The sequence below is a fragment of the Trachemys scripta genome, chromosome 3 (assembly GCF_013100865.1).
Source record: "Trachemys scripta elegans isolate TJP31775 chromosome 3, CAS_Tse_1.0, whole genome shotgun sequence".
NCBI lineage: Eukaryota > Metazoa > Chordata > Testudines > Emydidae > Trachemys > Trachemys scripta.
The window spans coordinates 89,062,749-89,080,343 of record NC_048300.1 but is presented as its reverse complement, the minus strand read 5'-3'; the positions used below and the strand labels follow the sequence as shown (position 1 = coordinate 89,080,343).

Here is a 17,595-nt window from a genome sequence, read left to right as displayed (position 1 = left end):
CTTTTGTAAGAGTTTTTGTGCTTCCCTGCTGAGGTTTATATGGGCCTTCTCAGCAAGGGAGAGTGATTGAGCCTCACAGTAACAGCACTGAACGTGCTCAGGTCATCCCTCCCCCCATCTGTGCACACTCCTGCCTGCTTGCCACTTCTGCAGCATCATTGAGGTAAGGCCATAAAGAGGCTAAGCTCTATCCCCAGGTCTGCAAAGTGGCCCCAAGGAATGAAAAACATTCTGAAGAGACTGGCAACTGAAAAAAAGGGGTTCCTGCCTCCTAGGTTATCCCCCAACTGGGGTTCCATGCAGGGCCTGGGGAGGGAGGAATAGGTTTTTCCCAAACCTCCAGGTTTCAGTTGCTCCCTAGCCTCATGATAGGTGCTTGGGGAGTGAAGAAAGAGGGTTCACCTGGGCACCCCCAGTCCCTGTCACCTACCTGCTCCATACAGGGGTCTTGAGAAAAGGGGATACTTTCAGTGTTCCAGACTTGTACACAATGTTACCACTGGGCCAAAGGGGCCTATACCCGGGGCCCCAGCCAGTTGGGGGGCCCCAGAAAAATGGGTGCCTGCCCCGCCCACCCAACAGTCCTGCTGGCGAGCAGGGCAAGCTCCCGCGCCCTGACCCCATTTCCCCGGCAGGATTGTGGGGGGCGGAGGGGACTGCAGGCAGAAGGGGTGGGGAGGGACCCCCACTTGCTGTGGCCCAGGACCCCACAAAAGCTTAATCCGCCTCTGCTGTTCTGATTCTGTGTTCCCAGTACATTCTTCGGAAGGCTTGGGGAAGAGCATGAATATGAACTCCCCTCCAGAACAGTAAATGGGAAAGATGTCATCATGCTTAGTGCATGAGACAGGAAGAGCAACTATCAACAAAACAGTGAAACTGACAGTACACAAAGTGCTGTCAGTTCCACAAAGTAAATAAAAATATAGAATTTATTCCTAATCTCGTTCAATCACAGTATCCTTAGGGATTACTTGTAGCAATAGTAGGTTAAAACAGAACAAACAAAGGTGAATATAAGTGTGGCTTTTTGAGCTATTGGTGTCACTTTATAATAGCCCAAATGACTTTCCTCCAAAGTGGAAAGAAAACAGTATGCTAAGGTGTCATAAAATCATAGACATCAGAGATGGAAAAGACCTGGTTCATCATCTAGTTCAGCCCCCTGCAAATGCAGAATTGTTCCCTACAGTGTATATTCTAATGCGTTTTGTAGTCTATTTGTAAATGAGTAAAGGAATGGGATTTCCATCACTTCCATTAAAGGATAAATATCCCTCAAGGTTAGGGTGTTTTCCATTAAATTTAGCCTAACTTTTTTCAATTTCTTCTTGTTATTCCTAGTTATAATCACTTGCATTCCCTTTAACCAGTGCCTTCCTTGGTGATCACACCCTTAAGGCTTTGTACGGCTCATAGGATTTCTTCAGCAGTATAATATACATCTGATTAGTTAAGTTCTCACCAGTAGATGTCACTCCATGTGTAAAAACTGTTTTTTAAAAAACCTCAGCAATTAATTTTAATGTTGCCTTGCAAAAATAAAGAGTTTGGGGGGCATGTAGGGAAGAGATTGGTAATATATTTTCGAATAACTATTACTTAAACAATAGTGAAACAACGCAGAAGGAAGCATAAGTTTTTTGACTTTATTCCAACAACCAACAGATGATGCTATGACCTTAAGCATATATAAATATGTTTAGCAGCTGCTGTGTAACATATTTATAAGTGTTTAGTGACTTGGAGGTTAATCAAAATGAGTTTGGTGATCTCCGCTCAGTTCTTAATGGACTCTACTTCATATTATAGCACTGATGCAGCACAGTTTGTCACAGTCAGCAGTCTTTACTCAAAGGGAGATCCACTGTCAAGTGAGAATTAGAGGCTGAAGTAATACCTACTTTTTACCCCCTACCAGAAACTGTCCATTCCAGGCCATCATAGAGCAGTACTGTTGGTGAGCTGTGTATTGGACACTGCACCTGACCTCAGGATAAAACAGTCTTTACTCAGATAAAGTTTTAGCTATCAGGATCTCTAAATTGTTCCATATGTAATATAGTTCAGTATTGGTCAGTACTTTAATAGGAGACCACCAAAGAAAACTGGTGCTCGGTGATTCTCTGTTTCCTTACCAAATCAATGCGCTAAGATAGAACTGGATTACAGTGAAAACTGAAGTTCTTCTCTGAATAGTGTCCCTGTGGATGCTCCACTTGAGGTGCACATGTGCCCCTGTACCTTTGCAGATTTTTGGTAGCAGTGCCTCTCTTGTCAATAAGCAATCCCTGTTAGTGACAGGCACTCTCACTGCATTCACTGCTTGGGAGACTCTCACGTTCTCATGCTTTTCTTTTAAGGGAGGATCCCATAAAAACAGGGAAATTAAGTATAGACTATTAATGAAGGAGCAAACTTTAAACCCAGTTTTAGGCACAGGTACAGAGAACCCCCATGTCTGTCAGTGCCCCATCATCATTGAGATCACTACCACAGAGAGCTTCCAAGGAGAAAATGACACTGTAACCCCAGTCTCCAACACTCTCCTTGACAGAGGTACAGATAACCAAGCCACCAGTGCCAAGCACTTTCTATTCCAAGTGTAAGGAAGGGGTTAAGAGGAGCAAAGCAACAGAGAATTCCTCATCAAAGATGATCTGGTCACCAGCTGTCTCAGGCTCCGAGACAAGTGCTAGTGAGACTCTGAGTACAGTGGGTATTGTGAAGCACGTTAATATTTCAGCTGCATCCCATACTTCAGTGGTAAAGGGCTCAGTACTGAAGACTGCTACTGCAAGGGATCAGCTTCAGTGGAATCCTTGATCCCCTCGATACCAACATCCGCACCTCACATAATGGCCTCTGCAACACCATCAGTGTCAGTTCTGAGTTCTGTTGTACTTCTGCTACTGCAGGAATTCTGGTACTCAAAACATCTTATAGTACTGAATGAGTCTGAGTCTCCACTCCTTGTAGCCTCTGGATGCCTCTCAGTCCCAAGATTGGCTGGGTCACTGACTGCTCATGTTTCTAGGAGACCTACCTCTTCTCCACCGTTGATGATCCAATAGGAGGGGTTTCACCTTTAATACAATATGTGGAGGAGCCTACTGACTCAGATTCTGAACTTTCTCTTCAAGGATCCCCAATTTGTTCCAGGAGATGTTATTCCCCGTTGCAAATACAACAGAGGCAGGGCACCAGTCCCCTGCCTTCCAACACTTGGGATGCCCAGCATTAGTTTCCCCCCTATGCCTTATGGTCTGCCTTATTGGGATACATGGGCAATGTACTGCCAGCAGTTTTGAGGGACCTCAACTCAGTCCCAGAGGAAACCACAAGACCCCATTTCCCAGGACCATCCATCCCTCCTCCCCATTCTGTGCCAGAGGACACCTTTGAGGAGCAAGAGGCAAGGGCAGACAAGAAGGTTTTTATTTTCTCATCCACCACCAAACTCTCTGGTCATGGATGCAGTCAATGAAAAGGGGCACGTAGCTTACCCAAAAGGCCACCCCTTATAATAAGGGGCTATATGGGGCTGGGGCTCTTTTGTCATGAGAGCTGTTTGTCAGCAACACTTCAGTTCAGGATAGCTAACCACCAGGTGCTGTTGTTAAAATATGACTACATGAACTATGAAAAGTCAATGCTTTTATTGACCATTTACCACAGGAACTTCAAGAACAGTTAAGCACATTTTAAAGGAGGGTCAGTTTTTGGCAAAAATTTCACTTCAGGCTTCATTCGATGTGGCAGACACTGGAACCAGGTCTATTTCCACGGCAGTCGTGATGAGACAAGCTTCCTGAATTCAGTTATCCAGGTTTCTGCAGAAGGTGCAGTCAACTGTGGAAGATTTACCTTTTGATGTCCAGAAACTTTTAGCAGATTCCACGGACGAGTCTCTTTTTACCCTAAAGGATTCTCGGACAACATTTAGGTCTTTAGCGATATACACATCTGTAAATAAAAGGAAGTTTAGCAGCTGTCAGTCAACATAAAGATCCTGCCCTGCTCAATTTTCCACCAGAACCACCAGCTAAGAGGTCAAGGTTTTCAAAGAAAAAGCCTGCAACTATCATGACTTCTTTATCCCAGTCGTCAACATTGTTTAAATGCCAGTTTTGATGGTTTTGTTGAGAATCCAGACTACCCAATGACCAGGTGTCATCAGCCACATGACACAACCCACTTCCTCAAATTGGACATTCCCTCTCTCTATTTCATCAAGCGTGGGAGGTTATAACACTGGACAAATGAGTATTGGAAGCCATTACTTCGGGTTATACTATCCAATTTACTTCCACCACACCCTTCCAATCCTCTTCCCCATCCCGTGTCAGGGACCCCTCTCACAAGCAATTGCTGACACAGGAGACCTCATCACTCCTAAGTCTAGGAGCCATAGAGTCCGTTCCACTTCAAAGGAGGAAAGGTTCTATTCAAGATATTTTCTGATACTCAAGAAAAACGGGGGTTGGAGGCCAATACTAGATCTCAGACAATTGAATAAGGATTCCAGACATCTGAAATTCAGGGTAGCCTCCCTAGCAACTATAATTCCCTCCCCAGAATCAAGGGACTGGTTTGCGACCCTCGTCCTCAAAGATACCTTCTTCCATGTAGTGATCCATCCTTCCCACAAAAGAGTTGTTCTTTTCACTTTCAGTCACAATCATTACCAGTATCAGGTCCTACCCTTTAGCCTGTCATCGGCCCCAAAGGTGTTCTCAAAATCATGGAGGTCATCGATGCCTACTGCTATTGTCTAGTATTAATTTTCTTTCCCTACTCCAATGATTGGCTTCTCATGGGTCAGTCATATCAGGAGGTGTGATCAGCAATTCAAACAACTTATCTATTCTGAAGTCTAGGCCTGCATATAAATCTTGATAAATCAATCTTGACCCCCGTACAACAAATTGGTTTGATTCTGGAGTCGATAGGGGGCAGAACTTACCTCCCTCTCCACGGGTTCCTTGTGCTAAAGAACCTTATACAAAGATTGCAGCTCAGCCGACAAGTTCCAGCAAGGATATGTCTGAAACTGCTGGAACACATGGCATCTTGCATTTTTGTAACACAAAACACCAGGTTGTATATTCGATGTTTCTGGGGTAGCTTAGGACTGTTTATGTACCCAACAAATGCAGTGTCAACAAGCAGGTATCTGTACCCAGTCAGGTCCTACAGTCATCTGGTGGATGAATCCATTCAAAGTTTTGTGCAAAAATCCTGCTCAACCAGAATCCTCTACAGTCATATTAATATTGGACACTTCCATCATGGCATGCAGAGCACATTTGGGTTCTCACACAGTCCAAGGTAAATGGGCACAACACTTGCACATCAGTCTGTTGGAATTCGAATTAAGGACAGTCCGAAATGCTTGCCTCCACTTTCTTCCCCTACTCAAAAACAAGTCCATCAAGATCATGACAGACAACATTGTGTGTAGAGAAGGAACCGAAGGTGGTTTGCCTGCACAGTGCTGTATAGCCTTGGTATGGGGCATGAGGATGTGTAGGGCACATGTACAGGCACAATGGGCACTGCTACCAAAAATCTCTGATCAAAGGCACAGGGGAGCATGTGCACCTAAAGTGGAGCACCCTCAGGGACACAAGAGCTCGTTATTGCCCAAGGGAAGTAACCTCTCTTTCTGCCATTTATTGTCATTGTGGTCATTCAGGATTCCAAGGCACTTTTTCAAAGATTGGGTAGTTTTTTGGATGTCCTGGCCAAAGATAGCCATCTCATTATGTTTACCTAATTCCCACTTGCAGTTTCAACTTGAAATAGTTTTGCACTTCCTGTTGTATAGTGTTATTGTGCACTGCTTAGCAAGTGTCATGTTCGATCACTGTGGTAGGTGATGTGATCCATTATATAGTTTGTGTGTCAATTTAAGACCCCCACCCCAGTCCTACAACCAGATCTTTACAGATGGATCCTTACACCTCCTTGGAGCCCCATAGTTAATAAAACAATTTGGCATGAATGATGCTATTAAGAAGACATGGTATTGTTGTAGTACTGTTATAATATTATTGAACCAAGAGCATTTTCTGTTTGCTTGCTAGGTGGAGATCTGCATTGTTTCTTTAAAAGCAAATGGCAGACATGAGAGAGACTTGGCTTCTGAAGCTTATTTCCTGTCTCTCCTTCCCATCCCACCCCTTGAAAGAACCTTTCAGAACATATGTTTTGTGTATTATGACATAGAAAAAGACATGCAGGCTTTCCCCATTTTGTTAGTATTTGTAGCCCTTAATGATAAGGATCTCATTTATTCAGAGTAAAAAGCTTTTTTCCGCCAGATATACTTGTGATATATAACAGTTTTTAGCCAAAACTCTGAGAAGTGCTTTCTTTTGAAAGGTTACAATATTTACATAAGAAAAGCTCGATTGTAACACTGAACTTTTTTAAAGTTGTTGCCAAATGGTCCTACTCTTTATTTCCCTTTATAATTTTCCCTTGGAGATTTGCCCCACTATGCATTTTTTTAAAAATTCCCTCCACAACTCATCACCTGCTTCAGCAGAGAAATGACATTGTATGGCAGTTGTCTCCTTCATATCAAAAGAAATCCTTTGCCTCTTCACAGGAGTGACAGAGCAAAGGACAAAACTGATTTTTAAAAAATGCTTTATTTAGACAATACATTCTCTACTCCTTTAAAGAAATTCACAACGTATTTGGAAAAATTAAGCCAAATGGTGCTTTAATGCGCTCTAGCCCACTCCCAAAGGAAAAGATCAAGTCTTGTCAAAGATCTTGGAAATCTAACATTATTTTGCAAACAAATGAAAAAATACTGAAGCTAGTCAAGTCATTCAGAAGTTGTAGGTTTGGTTTTATGTTTTGGGATTGGTTTGTTTGTTCCGTTTTTTCTTTTTCTTTTTATATATATATATAACATAATGCTGAAAAAAGCATTTGTACCAAACCTGCAATCTGCCACCAAAAAATGCCATTTTATGTACTTGTAAGGTAGTTAAATGTTCTCTCTATCAGAAGGGGTCACTAAAGGTGGGTTTGTAACTTTTTTATTTTGTGTTTTGAAAAGCACAAAATAAAATTTACGAGATGTTTAATGGAGAAACTCTTAGATTTGAGGTTTGTATTTTCACACACATGATATGCATACACAAGTATACTTGTGCATGTGTTTTTATATGTGTATATATATGTATGATGAATATCAATATGTGTGCGCAGATATAAGTATACCAATGTATGGTGCATAATTACATTAGAGATGTAAGGAATAAAGGGGCTATTTTTTTGAGTGGAATGGGCATTGTGTTTACTATAAAGAACTGCCAAACCAATAGTTTATGAAAATTTGCTAGCCCAGGCACAAAATCTTCTGTCTAGCCTTTACTAGATTGATGATAATTTAAAAAAAAGTAATGATATTTTACTTGTTCTTCAAAAAAAAATTACTGGTCCCTGGTGAGTGGAGGAGTATCATTTGGCAAGGCTTCATTCAGAACACCTTCTTGTGCAAACTAAGATCCCAGTCATGCAAACGTATATACATGAGGGTAACTTTTAAGCATATGAGTAATTCCATTGAGATTTCTTTTGTCAGTAAAGAACATACATACCTGTTTGCAGGATTGCAGACTGGTGTATGTTTTGTGCCCAGTGCTGTCATCAAGTCCATAATCAGGTTCTTTACCTTAATTCTTTTGGTGTCATCTACTGAAGGACTGATTCCATAACCCTGTGAACAAAGTCAGGACTGACAAGAGAAAAATCTGCTGTGGTGCAGAAGCTTGGCTTTGGGGGGAAGAAGCAGCAGCAACAGTGTATGACATTCACATGGTTTGATTTGAAAATTCCATTGAAGCTACTTTTGGCCATTAATGGTTCTCAGAGAGCCCAGGATGTGTAGATACATTTTCATGTACAACTAATGTTCACTCTCCACCAGAGGAATTTGAAATCTTATTGCAAACAAGACACCTTTGATAAGAGCAAATAAGTGAATTTCCTAAAAATGACCCCCACTCACCCAGGGGTATTTGGGTTTGTGTGGCTTTTGTGACAGACAAAGGAGCTTTAATATAGGATCAAAAGAACTATTTTTAAACAGAACTTGTCCCAGTTGCTTTTCTTATGCCAATTTCAAATTCTCCTTTCTCCCTCCTCCGAGTCCATCACTCTGTTTCCTTGGAACAGATAATAATCTATACCTCCTTGTGTGATGTTATGTTGTATCAGTTCAAATTAATAAGTGTGTACATTTCTGGAGGTTTGTGTTCGATCTAATTCTGTCTCAGATTATACAGTAACTAATTCAACACTAATAGCCTCCCAAAGCAGGTAAAAAACTAATTGCCTGCCTCTTCCTTAGCTACCTGTGAATGCTAAGAGATGAATGCTGTGACGAACCATAACACACCCCGCAGTGAGATAGATACGTAATGAGAGCCTGTGCGTGTGCTTTCTCTTCACATAGGCAAGGCAGTTTTCCTGGCATGAATCAGAGTGGTATTATGGGATCCAGTTCTCCCTACACGCAGCCGATGAACAACAGCTCTGGCCTGATGAACCCACAAGCTCCTCCTTACAGCATGGCACCTAACATGGTGAACAGTTCAACAGGTAATGGTGGGTAACGTTTCAGGAGTGACCTTCCTCCATGAATCTCTTTAAAGGTACAAGCCCTCGAATGATGGCAGAGGGATTATCCTTTATACAGTTTACCAGCTAAGTGCATGTTATTAACTCTATACTGAGTTGAGGTGCTCAGATTTTTTGGTGAAATACTTGATACATTTCTGCTACAATCAAATCCTCTCACATAGTGTGTACATGAATGTGATGATTTTGAAAAGTTATTGCAGCATATTTGAAGTTGAGTCCAAACTTGGCCTACCTTTTGGGCATGTGGAGACAGAGAGAGACTCCTACATTTTCAAAAGTGACTAATTTTGGATGCCTTACTCTTTGAGATCCCAACTTGAGACACTGAAAATGGGCCTGATTTTTAGAAAGCGCTAAGCATCTGTCTTCTGAAAATCAGGCCACTTCAAGGTGCTATAAGTTGGGCATCCACAATAACTAGTCACTTTTGAAAATGTGTACCATATACATTGTATTTGCAAAGTCAGTATATCTATATAGTGGTTCTTTCCTTTGCTTGTTGACATTTACTATATGAAACAATTGGATTCAGTCATAACTGGAAAAAAGTGCCAAATGCAAACAAGATATATTTGAAATACCTGCTAAAATTGTGTTACAGGTTGTGCCTTGAACTATGGGAGTTTAAGATTATTATTAGTACTGTTATTTGTTGCACTGTATGTGGCTTCCATGCCCCGTTGCACCTGTGAAAGGGAGACAAATTAATGTAATTCTCTGTTGATAATATGCTTCTGTGTTACATGTTAAAGTGTACAATATTGAGAGGCTCCCCACCCCATCTGAAATGTTAACAGCTAAATTCCTGCAAGATCACATCTGAGTAAGAATCATTTTATTCTTATGATTCTCCAAGACATTAGGGAGTTTGGGATAGGATTTCAGTGACCCTAAGGCAGTGATACCCAGACTGAAGCACCCAAGCCACAGGTGGCTCTTTAATGTGCCTCCTGCAGTTCTTTGCAGCACCCGATATTAAAACACTGTGTGATTTAATTAACCAATCTAAGTTATTTAACCACTCGGTATCTTTTACTATGTTATTAACCAATTGTAGTTGATAAAATAATAATGCTTGGTCAGTCATTTTGCTGTGACAATAATATACATTTTTATATCATATATTATTTCATAGTAAATGAAACAATGAATTCACATTCTTTTGGGTAATGTTAATTGCTAATTTGGCTCCTGAACCATTGACGTCTGAGTATCCCTGCCCTAACGCATAACTTCAGAATGCTTGAGCCCAAACCTTTGAGTCTCTATCAATGCACTTGCTATTTATAGTTATTCTTCTTGAAAAAGCTTTGGTTATTGTGGGGTTACTAGAAAGGTGTTACAAAGGTCAGGCAAGTTGATGGGATTCCTCTCTTCAGCTGGTACAGTACCTGACTTACCTTTTGTTGCTTAAGCAGTACAGCATGTCAAGTACAAGATGAACTGTATCTTACCAAGAGCCTAGGGTTTTATGTCTTTCTCCCAACTCTACTCTCCCTGTTTCTTTCCTCCTTCCTTCTCATCCTTTCTAATTTTTTTCCTCTTCAACTATCAGTCCTCTTTTGTTTTCAGATAGAAAATGGACAGTGACATCATAGTACCTCATAATGTCCAGGGTGTTGTTTTTTTTCCCCTTGACCACAATTAAACAGAGGTATTCCCAGCTAACTTATTTTTCAAGTGATCATGGTATGTTTTCTGTTAGTGGAAGAAAAAAATGGAATCAGAAAGAGATTTTAAAAAATAAAATAAAATTGCTTTTCCTTAACATTGGCTAGGCAGCCGTTTATTTGTCCAGGCAGCACACTTACGTTCTGGACGAAAAGGGAAAAGCTATTGAACAGGCTATTAGTTAATGCCTTGCATTTCCCCCACCACAGCTGTCCCAGGTAATATTGTATTTGGGTTGTGTAGTTATGTGTTTTGTCTGGCTTGCTGAAATAAAATTACTTCTGAGCATTGAAACTACACTATAAATTCTGGCTTGCCATTAGCAGCAGTAATTTTTCCTCCTTTTTCTTTGGCCCCCAGAGCTGCAAAAATAACCAACAACAAACAGATGGCAGAGTTCCCTGCCTAAGAAGATTTATGTATTCCTAAGGAATAACCAGTTTAAAGGAAGATTCACAGAGGGTTTTTTTTTGTTCAGATAATTCAGCCATTCATTATTTCATACAGTGGAAATCTGTTCAATGCAAGGCCATTTATCCTAGCAGTCTTTTGTATGGGCTAGTCATATTCTTTTTATTGTGTTATGCATTCTGAAATATTGGATTTTTAATAATTTAAACATTTATCAGAGGTTTTTTTCCTCTTGTGCATTTGTGAGGTTTTTCTTTTGTTCCAGTCTTATTAATTGGGAGGTTACCCAATGGGAAGTGAAATATGAGATGTGTGCACACACACCATATGTGTATTGTGCTGTACTGGTTCTTGAAGTAGGACTACAAGAGAGCATATGCAATGTATCAGACCAGGGTGAAAAGAAAAGAGAAGCCTAATTTGAGAATATGCTGGTGGTGAGCAAAGGGAATTCTCCATTTCTCCCATGTCCTGAAACATCCCCATCCCCAGTCCACTCACATCAAGCAAGTAAGAGGTTGAACTTCCAAAATAATACTGCTCTAACTGCAGAAGTTATGATAACTTTGTGTTGGGTAGAGGGGAGACGTTGGGGTTGCCAGAATGCTCTGTTCTTGCTGAAGTGCAGCATTTGAGAAGGTAAAGAGCATACAGATGAAGACTGTTACATGAGTGAAAATGGGATTTACTGTGCCATTGACACCAACTTTGCTGATTGGCACTTCAGCCATTGTTCTGCTAAGTTAAGACAACATGGCAGTTAAAATATGTTTTAGGTAGTATACAGGGCCAAAAAAAAAACCCTCTTGTGTAGTGACAAATTGTTACAAGCTTCAGTGAGCAAGTAATTATTTAAATAGAGCCAGCAGGAATATGAATGTGACAACTATTTCTTCTGCTATAATGCCAGGGGAAAAAAACAGTAAGCACAAGGGGATTTTTTTAAAAAACACGAGCATATTTTAAGAATTTACTCCATACAAGAGAGAGGGATTTTGTGCTGATGTTATTAAGGAGTATTTCTACAGTGGTTTTATTCAAAATAGAGTTGCATTGTTGCTCAATATGACCTAATATTTGTTTTTGCAGATTGGATTTTTATTATTAATATTTATTATTCCCAGTCCGCCTTGTTTTTTTCTTTGGTATTTTAAATTAAACAGATGCCACAAGTTCCACAGAAGATAGCTTTGCAATTCTACATCATATTACTTACGCAGTCACCGTGTATAAAGCAGAGCACATTCACAATTTCTGCTGACACAGAGTAATTTAGGAACATAGGAGTTGCCAGGCTGGATCAAACCAGTGGTCTGTCTAGTACAGTGTCCTCTCTATGACAGTACCAGATGCTTCAGAAGAAAGTGCTAGGATCCCTTGACAATTAGGAAACAAACTGCCATAGAGGAAGTTTTTCCTTTTCCCTTCCCCCCATCAGCTTTTATCCTGAAACACACGGGTTTATATCTTAGATATATATTATCTTATTTAGAGTTAAATTGACCCAATAGTTTGCTTTTTTTAAAAAAAGAATAACACAAATTTTTCACAAAGCTTAAACCCAATAAAAAATATTTTCATGAGGTGGTTTTAAAATTTTAATGGAAATTGATTATTTGAACAATCAGTCCCATGGAGCCCTTGAATCTCAAATGTTTCAGCACTGTGCTTGTGCATGAGAATCAGAAAGTGACATTGAGGCCATTCTACCCTACAGGGCCTGTAGTTACTGTGCCATAACTATGCCAGTATAGCCCCATAGTGTAGACGCAGCTTACTGTGACAGAATGGGTTTTTCCATCTCTGTAGGAATACCTCCTCCCTGAGTGTCAGTAGCTAGGTTGATGTCTTCCATCAACCTGGCTGTGTCTACATTGGGGGTTAGGTTGACATACAATGCTCACAGGTGTGGATTTTTCACCCCTCAAGTGCCATAGCTATGTCAACCTACATTTTAAGTATAGACCAAACCTTTGCACTTCCACAGATGCATAGAACATTGAGCAGAACTTCATCTCTCTCGTATTACAAGGGACAGCCCTCATTACAGACCCAAGTTTTCTGTTCCACACAGACCTGGCATTTTCTTTCTTTTATTATTGATTTTAAATTATTTACCTCAGAAATTCCAAATTATGAAAATAAGATCCTGGAAAACGGTGTTTGTGCTAAAGAAATTGAAGGGACACTGTCAAGTTAAAAATCATACATATTTTTGTAATTGGCCAAGTGCTTGATATGGATAACAATTACGTTATTAAAAATTAGAATTTTTTTAGAAAATGAATATATTTTTCACTATGTTGCTATTTAGTTACATTTCCATTTTTCTGATCTCTTACAATGAAAATGCGCCTCATATTTCTCATCAGTAACTCCTCTGGCTGATAAAGCAGCATTGCCAATCGGCTTCCCAGGGGGTCTCACTTTTCTATAGGGATGAGGGATAATCTCCATTCTTCCACAGGAGAAAAAAAGGGGCCTATTGTAAGGTTACAATTGGTGATCAGATTTAGAAAAGTTGTGGCCAAATGCTCACCAGCCTATCAAATGATTTTCCCTATGCTGACTAGATTTTTCTGAGGATTTTGGACACTTCTTTTGATTTTTAACCCTGCTCCAGAGTCATTTAAAAAGCTTCACTGAGGTCATCATCTCCTGCTATGTGATACACCCTTCAACCCAACCCCTGTATATGCACATTGAAACTACTACAGCTACTAAAATTCTCAGGGGACTATATGATTTGTAGAATTAGTAACAGTGTATGGATCTGTTCACCTCTAGGCCCATATTGGTAGTGACTGTCATTCTGTAACTTGTATGACTTGATGTCTTGCCAGTTCTTAGTGGACAGATATCCACATCACAAAGTCATAGTTCGCAGTCTCATCAGAGATTGAATGGTCACAAAGATTAGGGCCCAAACTCCTGCAAAGACTTCTGCTTAACTTTACTTACATGAGTAGTTTAATTGAAGTTGATGGGACTGCTCATATGCACAGGTCTTTGCACTATCAGGACCTAGGTTATCCTTTCACCTATAGAGTGAGGTCTCCTCAGGCAAGGGTTTGAGGCACATGCTGTCCACGCTGTACCTCTTCTGTGGATGTGAAAAGTATTTGAGATTTCAATGCTGTCAATCTGACATGAGCACTAAATTCACTTTTGTGTGTGTGCATGCTAGGGTTGCCTAATCACACAAACCCAAGCACCCTTGCCCTGCCCCCTGTCCCACCTCTTCCCTGAGGCCCCGCCCCTGCCATGCCCCTTCTCTGAGGCCCCGCCCCACTCACTCCATCCCCCCTCCCTCTGTCACTTGCTCTCCCCAACCCTCACACACTTTCACTAGGCAGGAGCTAGGGGTTGGGGCAGGGGTGTGGACTCTCGGCTGGGGCCAAGGGGTTTGGAGTGTTGGAGGGGGGTCTGGGCTCAGGGCTGGGACAGGGGGTTGAGGTGCAGGAGGGGGTTCAGGGCTGGAGCAGGGGGTTGGAGTACAGGAGGGGATCAGAGGTATGGGCTGCGGCCAGGCGGCGCTTACCTCGGGCAGCTCCCGAGTGTCGGCGCAGCAAGGCTAAGGCAAGCTCCCTGCCTGCTCTGGCCCCGCACCACTCCCGGACATGGCCGGCATGTCTCTGCGGCCCCTGAGGGAGGACAGGAGGGGGCTCCACGGTCTACCCCTGCCTGCAGGTATTCCTGGCCAATGGGAGCTGCGGAGTCGGCGCTCAGGGTGGGGGCGGCGCACAGAGCCCCCCTGCCACCCCTCTAGGGGCTGCAGGGAGTTGCCAGCCGCTTCCGGGAGCAGTGCAGAGCCAGGGCAGGCAGGGAGCCTGCCTTAGCTCTGCTGTGCCGCGGAACTTTTAGCAGCCTAAAATCTCCTGGTTTGGCTTCAGTAGGCTCCGGGAGATAGAGCCAGATTCCAGGAGACTCCCGGCGAAACTGGGAGGGTTGGCAACTAGGGTGACCAGATGTCCTGATTTTATAAGGACAGTCCCAATTTTGGGGTCTTTTTCTTATATAGGCTCCTATTACCCCCCCACCCCGTCTCGATTTTTCACATTTGCTATCTGGTCACCCTATTGGCAACACTATATGCAAGGGGGAGAGAGCGAGAGGCCAAAATATTCTGTTTTGTAGGGTGTGATTTGTTATTGCACTAGCAATAAAGAGAAAAGCAATGTTTGTGTATTGCTGCTCTTAATGTATTTCACCATCTTTTGGAACTGATAGTCAACTTTTAGCAAAAAGAATACTTTGCTGCAGTTTTACTCATGTTACATATACCTTGAGTACATTAAATTCAGCATAGAATAGCTAATTCATACTTGTTTTATGAAATCATTGTAGCTCTTATATTCTTATAATAAAGCAAGAGGCTAGAACTTGAAACCTATTCACAGTACACTGCAACACTTTTTTTGAGTCACAAATTTCCCTGTTATCCTCTTTTTTACTTTTTATCTTTTGGTCTGCACGTCAGATGCAGGATTATTAGTATCTGTATAAAAAGGGTTGATGTCTTAATTTAGCAGAGTTTTGTGACAGTGATGTTCTTCTACTGCTTGGAAAAGGGTCAAAATAATGCCCCTAGTGTGACATTGTACTAGAAAGTGAAGGGTTGTCTGTTGCAAATCACTGGGGAGTATTCTTGCAAGAAGTTATGAAACAGCATTTCAGCAGAGGATGGAGAAGTCCTTACAGAAGCTACAAGGAAACTAGACAGTCTTACAATGAACATAGCAAAGCCCTTGCAGTTCCCATTGCAAGGTAGATGAACCAATAATAAACATAGAACAAAGATTGTTAACCACTTTTCAGAGCACTTCATTAAATAAAAAGTTTTTCATAGTTGTCTTCACTGACAATCCCTGTTACCAGCACACATGGAATCGTCTTTAAGTACACTGCAAAGCAGATAAAATCAGAAAAGTTCAAAATAATTTACCATCCAAAATTATTATTTGATTTTTTTTTTTTAGTGAATTTAAAAAATGGCTAATACAGTGGTAAGTTGGAGACTTGGGTCATTTGTTTTTTTATTAAACCATTAATTTATAACACTTCAAAAACAGGATTCATAATCGTAACCTCTGATATAAACAGAATTACAAGAAAAGAATATCAAATAAATTTATAAAAAGAAGGATTTAGTCATGTGATGTTCTGCTGCAGAAATGTGGTTAGTAGTTAGCTGATTTTTACTTTCTGTTTTCAGCTTCTATGGCATGAAATTCTGTAACAGTTACATGGGTTAACATTATGTCAGTTTGGAACCAAATTATAGGAGCACATTTTATGCTTTCTTACATAAAAGTGGGTTTTCTGTTCTTTGGTTTGTTTTTTGTTGGTTGTGATGGTGTTGTTTTAGAGAAACAAACTTATTTTAAAGATCTGTAGGATTAAAAAAGTAAAAGTGTCAAGATACTGGTCCTCAATTTATACTGGTCACAAGCTGCCTTGTTCTTTCAAGGGAGTTTAAGGGCAATACTGCATACAAATCAGATGTTTAATACAGGCAGGCTTCTCAGCATAATATTGCTTGGTTGTTTTGTTGAGGTTTCACACACATTCATAAAAATAACAGCGTTTTTAGCTGATCTCAATAGATATTTGCTGCAGCTGCATCATTTGAAAAAGGCTTTTTGTTCCAATTCTTAAAGTCTCTAAGTATTGCAAGTAATTTTTTTAAAGTGTCTCAATTATGATTTCTGTGTTGTGATGTCTTTAAGGGGTTGATTGGGCTACAAATATGCTTTGGGGAAAAAACAAGAAAACATGCCCTTGAAAAACACCGGTAGTTCTACACAGAATATTAAGCATACAGTTGTAAACTCACATGGCACATGGTTGGGTAGATTTTTGGCAGACCCATAATCTCAACCTGCAGTGATGCTAAAGGTATTAGCAAATTAGCACTGCAAAGCTTGCCAGCTTATTCGCCAGAGTCCTGCTTGCTCTCTGACTGCTATAATTAAAACTAATTATTTTCTAAAACATAGTAATACATGAAATGTGCAATAATCATTTTGTAGTGGGCAATCTGTGAAGTATTTTTTAAAGCTTCCTCTGTCCACCCCTAAGATCCCTCCTGCTGTGTGTGTGCTGACTAGCCAGCGTTGCCATTTTGCAGAAAAGCAATCTGGTCCAACAACCATCAGGTTAATGTTATTTTATTTAAAGAATGTTGCTTTTCTAATCTTATATTTTGTACATTTTGCAAATCGAATTCCTCCACTTTCTTGCTGCACCTTTTTATCTGTCCTTTTGCTTATCTTGAATCTCTAAAAATAAAATAGACAGTCCCAGTTTTTAGTGAATGCTGTGCACATAGTTTTCAGGCAGTGTCTAGCAGTAGTTGTTTGGCCATTTGCATTGATTTGATGATATGTCATCTCTCAGAATCTGCTCTATCACGTATTGTATGTATTTTTACCTCAAAATCTCTTCTTGCATTCATATTAGAAATCCAGAAACTCAGCAGTACTGCTGCAGTAATAATATACTTACCACTTGCATCTTCAAACACTGAACAAAAATTAACTAACCTTCACAACACCCCCAACAAGGTGTCTGTGTAAGTACTATCAGAACATGTAGTCTGAGTACTCACCTGTCATCCCACCTGACTTCTGCAGGAGAGAAAAATTGAATGCCCATTTCTCCCTTAGAGCTGACTTTACAGAGATGAATGTGTTGGAACCCCAAGAATTTTAGTACCTTAAATAAAAAAGCTCACCTAACCATGGAGTTCCAACTGCAGATAGTGAAGAGAAGTAGCAACATGATCTGCTAGCCACCAAATCAAACAGGAGTATGACTAGAATTTTCACCCTTTTCCCAGCATTA

At 40.8% G+C, this 17,595-nt stretch overlaps 1 protein-coding gene across 13 annotated transcripts in view; it reads left to right on the top strand.

Annotated features, from left to right (window-relative positions):
- The window catches only part of ARID1B (AT-rich interaction domain 1B), a 406,554-nt gene that overhangs the window by 343,672 nt on the left and 45,287 nt on the right, over positions 1-17,595 (top strand). For 7 of the 13 annotated variants that reach the window (XM_034765331.1, XM_034765333.1, XM_034765329.1 and 4 more), the window contains one exon: positions 8,480-8,631. In XM_034765331.1, the coding sequence (XP_034621222.1) occupies positions 8,480-8,631 (152 nt within the window). The remainder of the gene's footprint in view (positions 1-8,479; positions 8,632-17,595) is intronic. The other 6 variants (XM_034765337.1, XM_034765336.1, XM_034765328.1 and 3 more) reach the window with 1 other exon arrangement.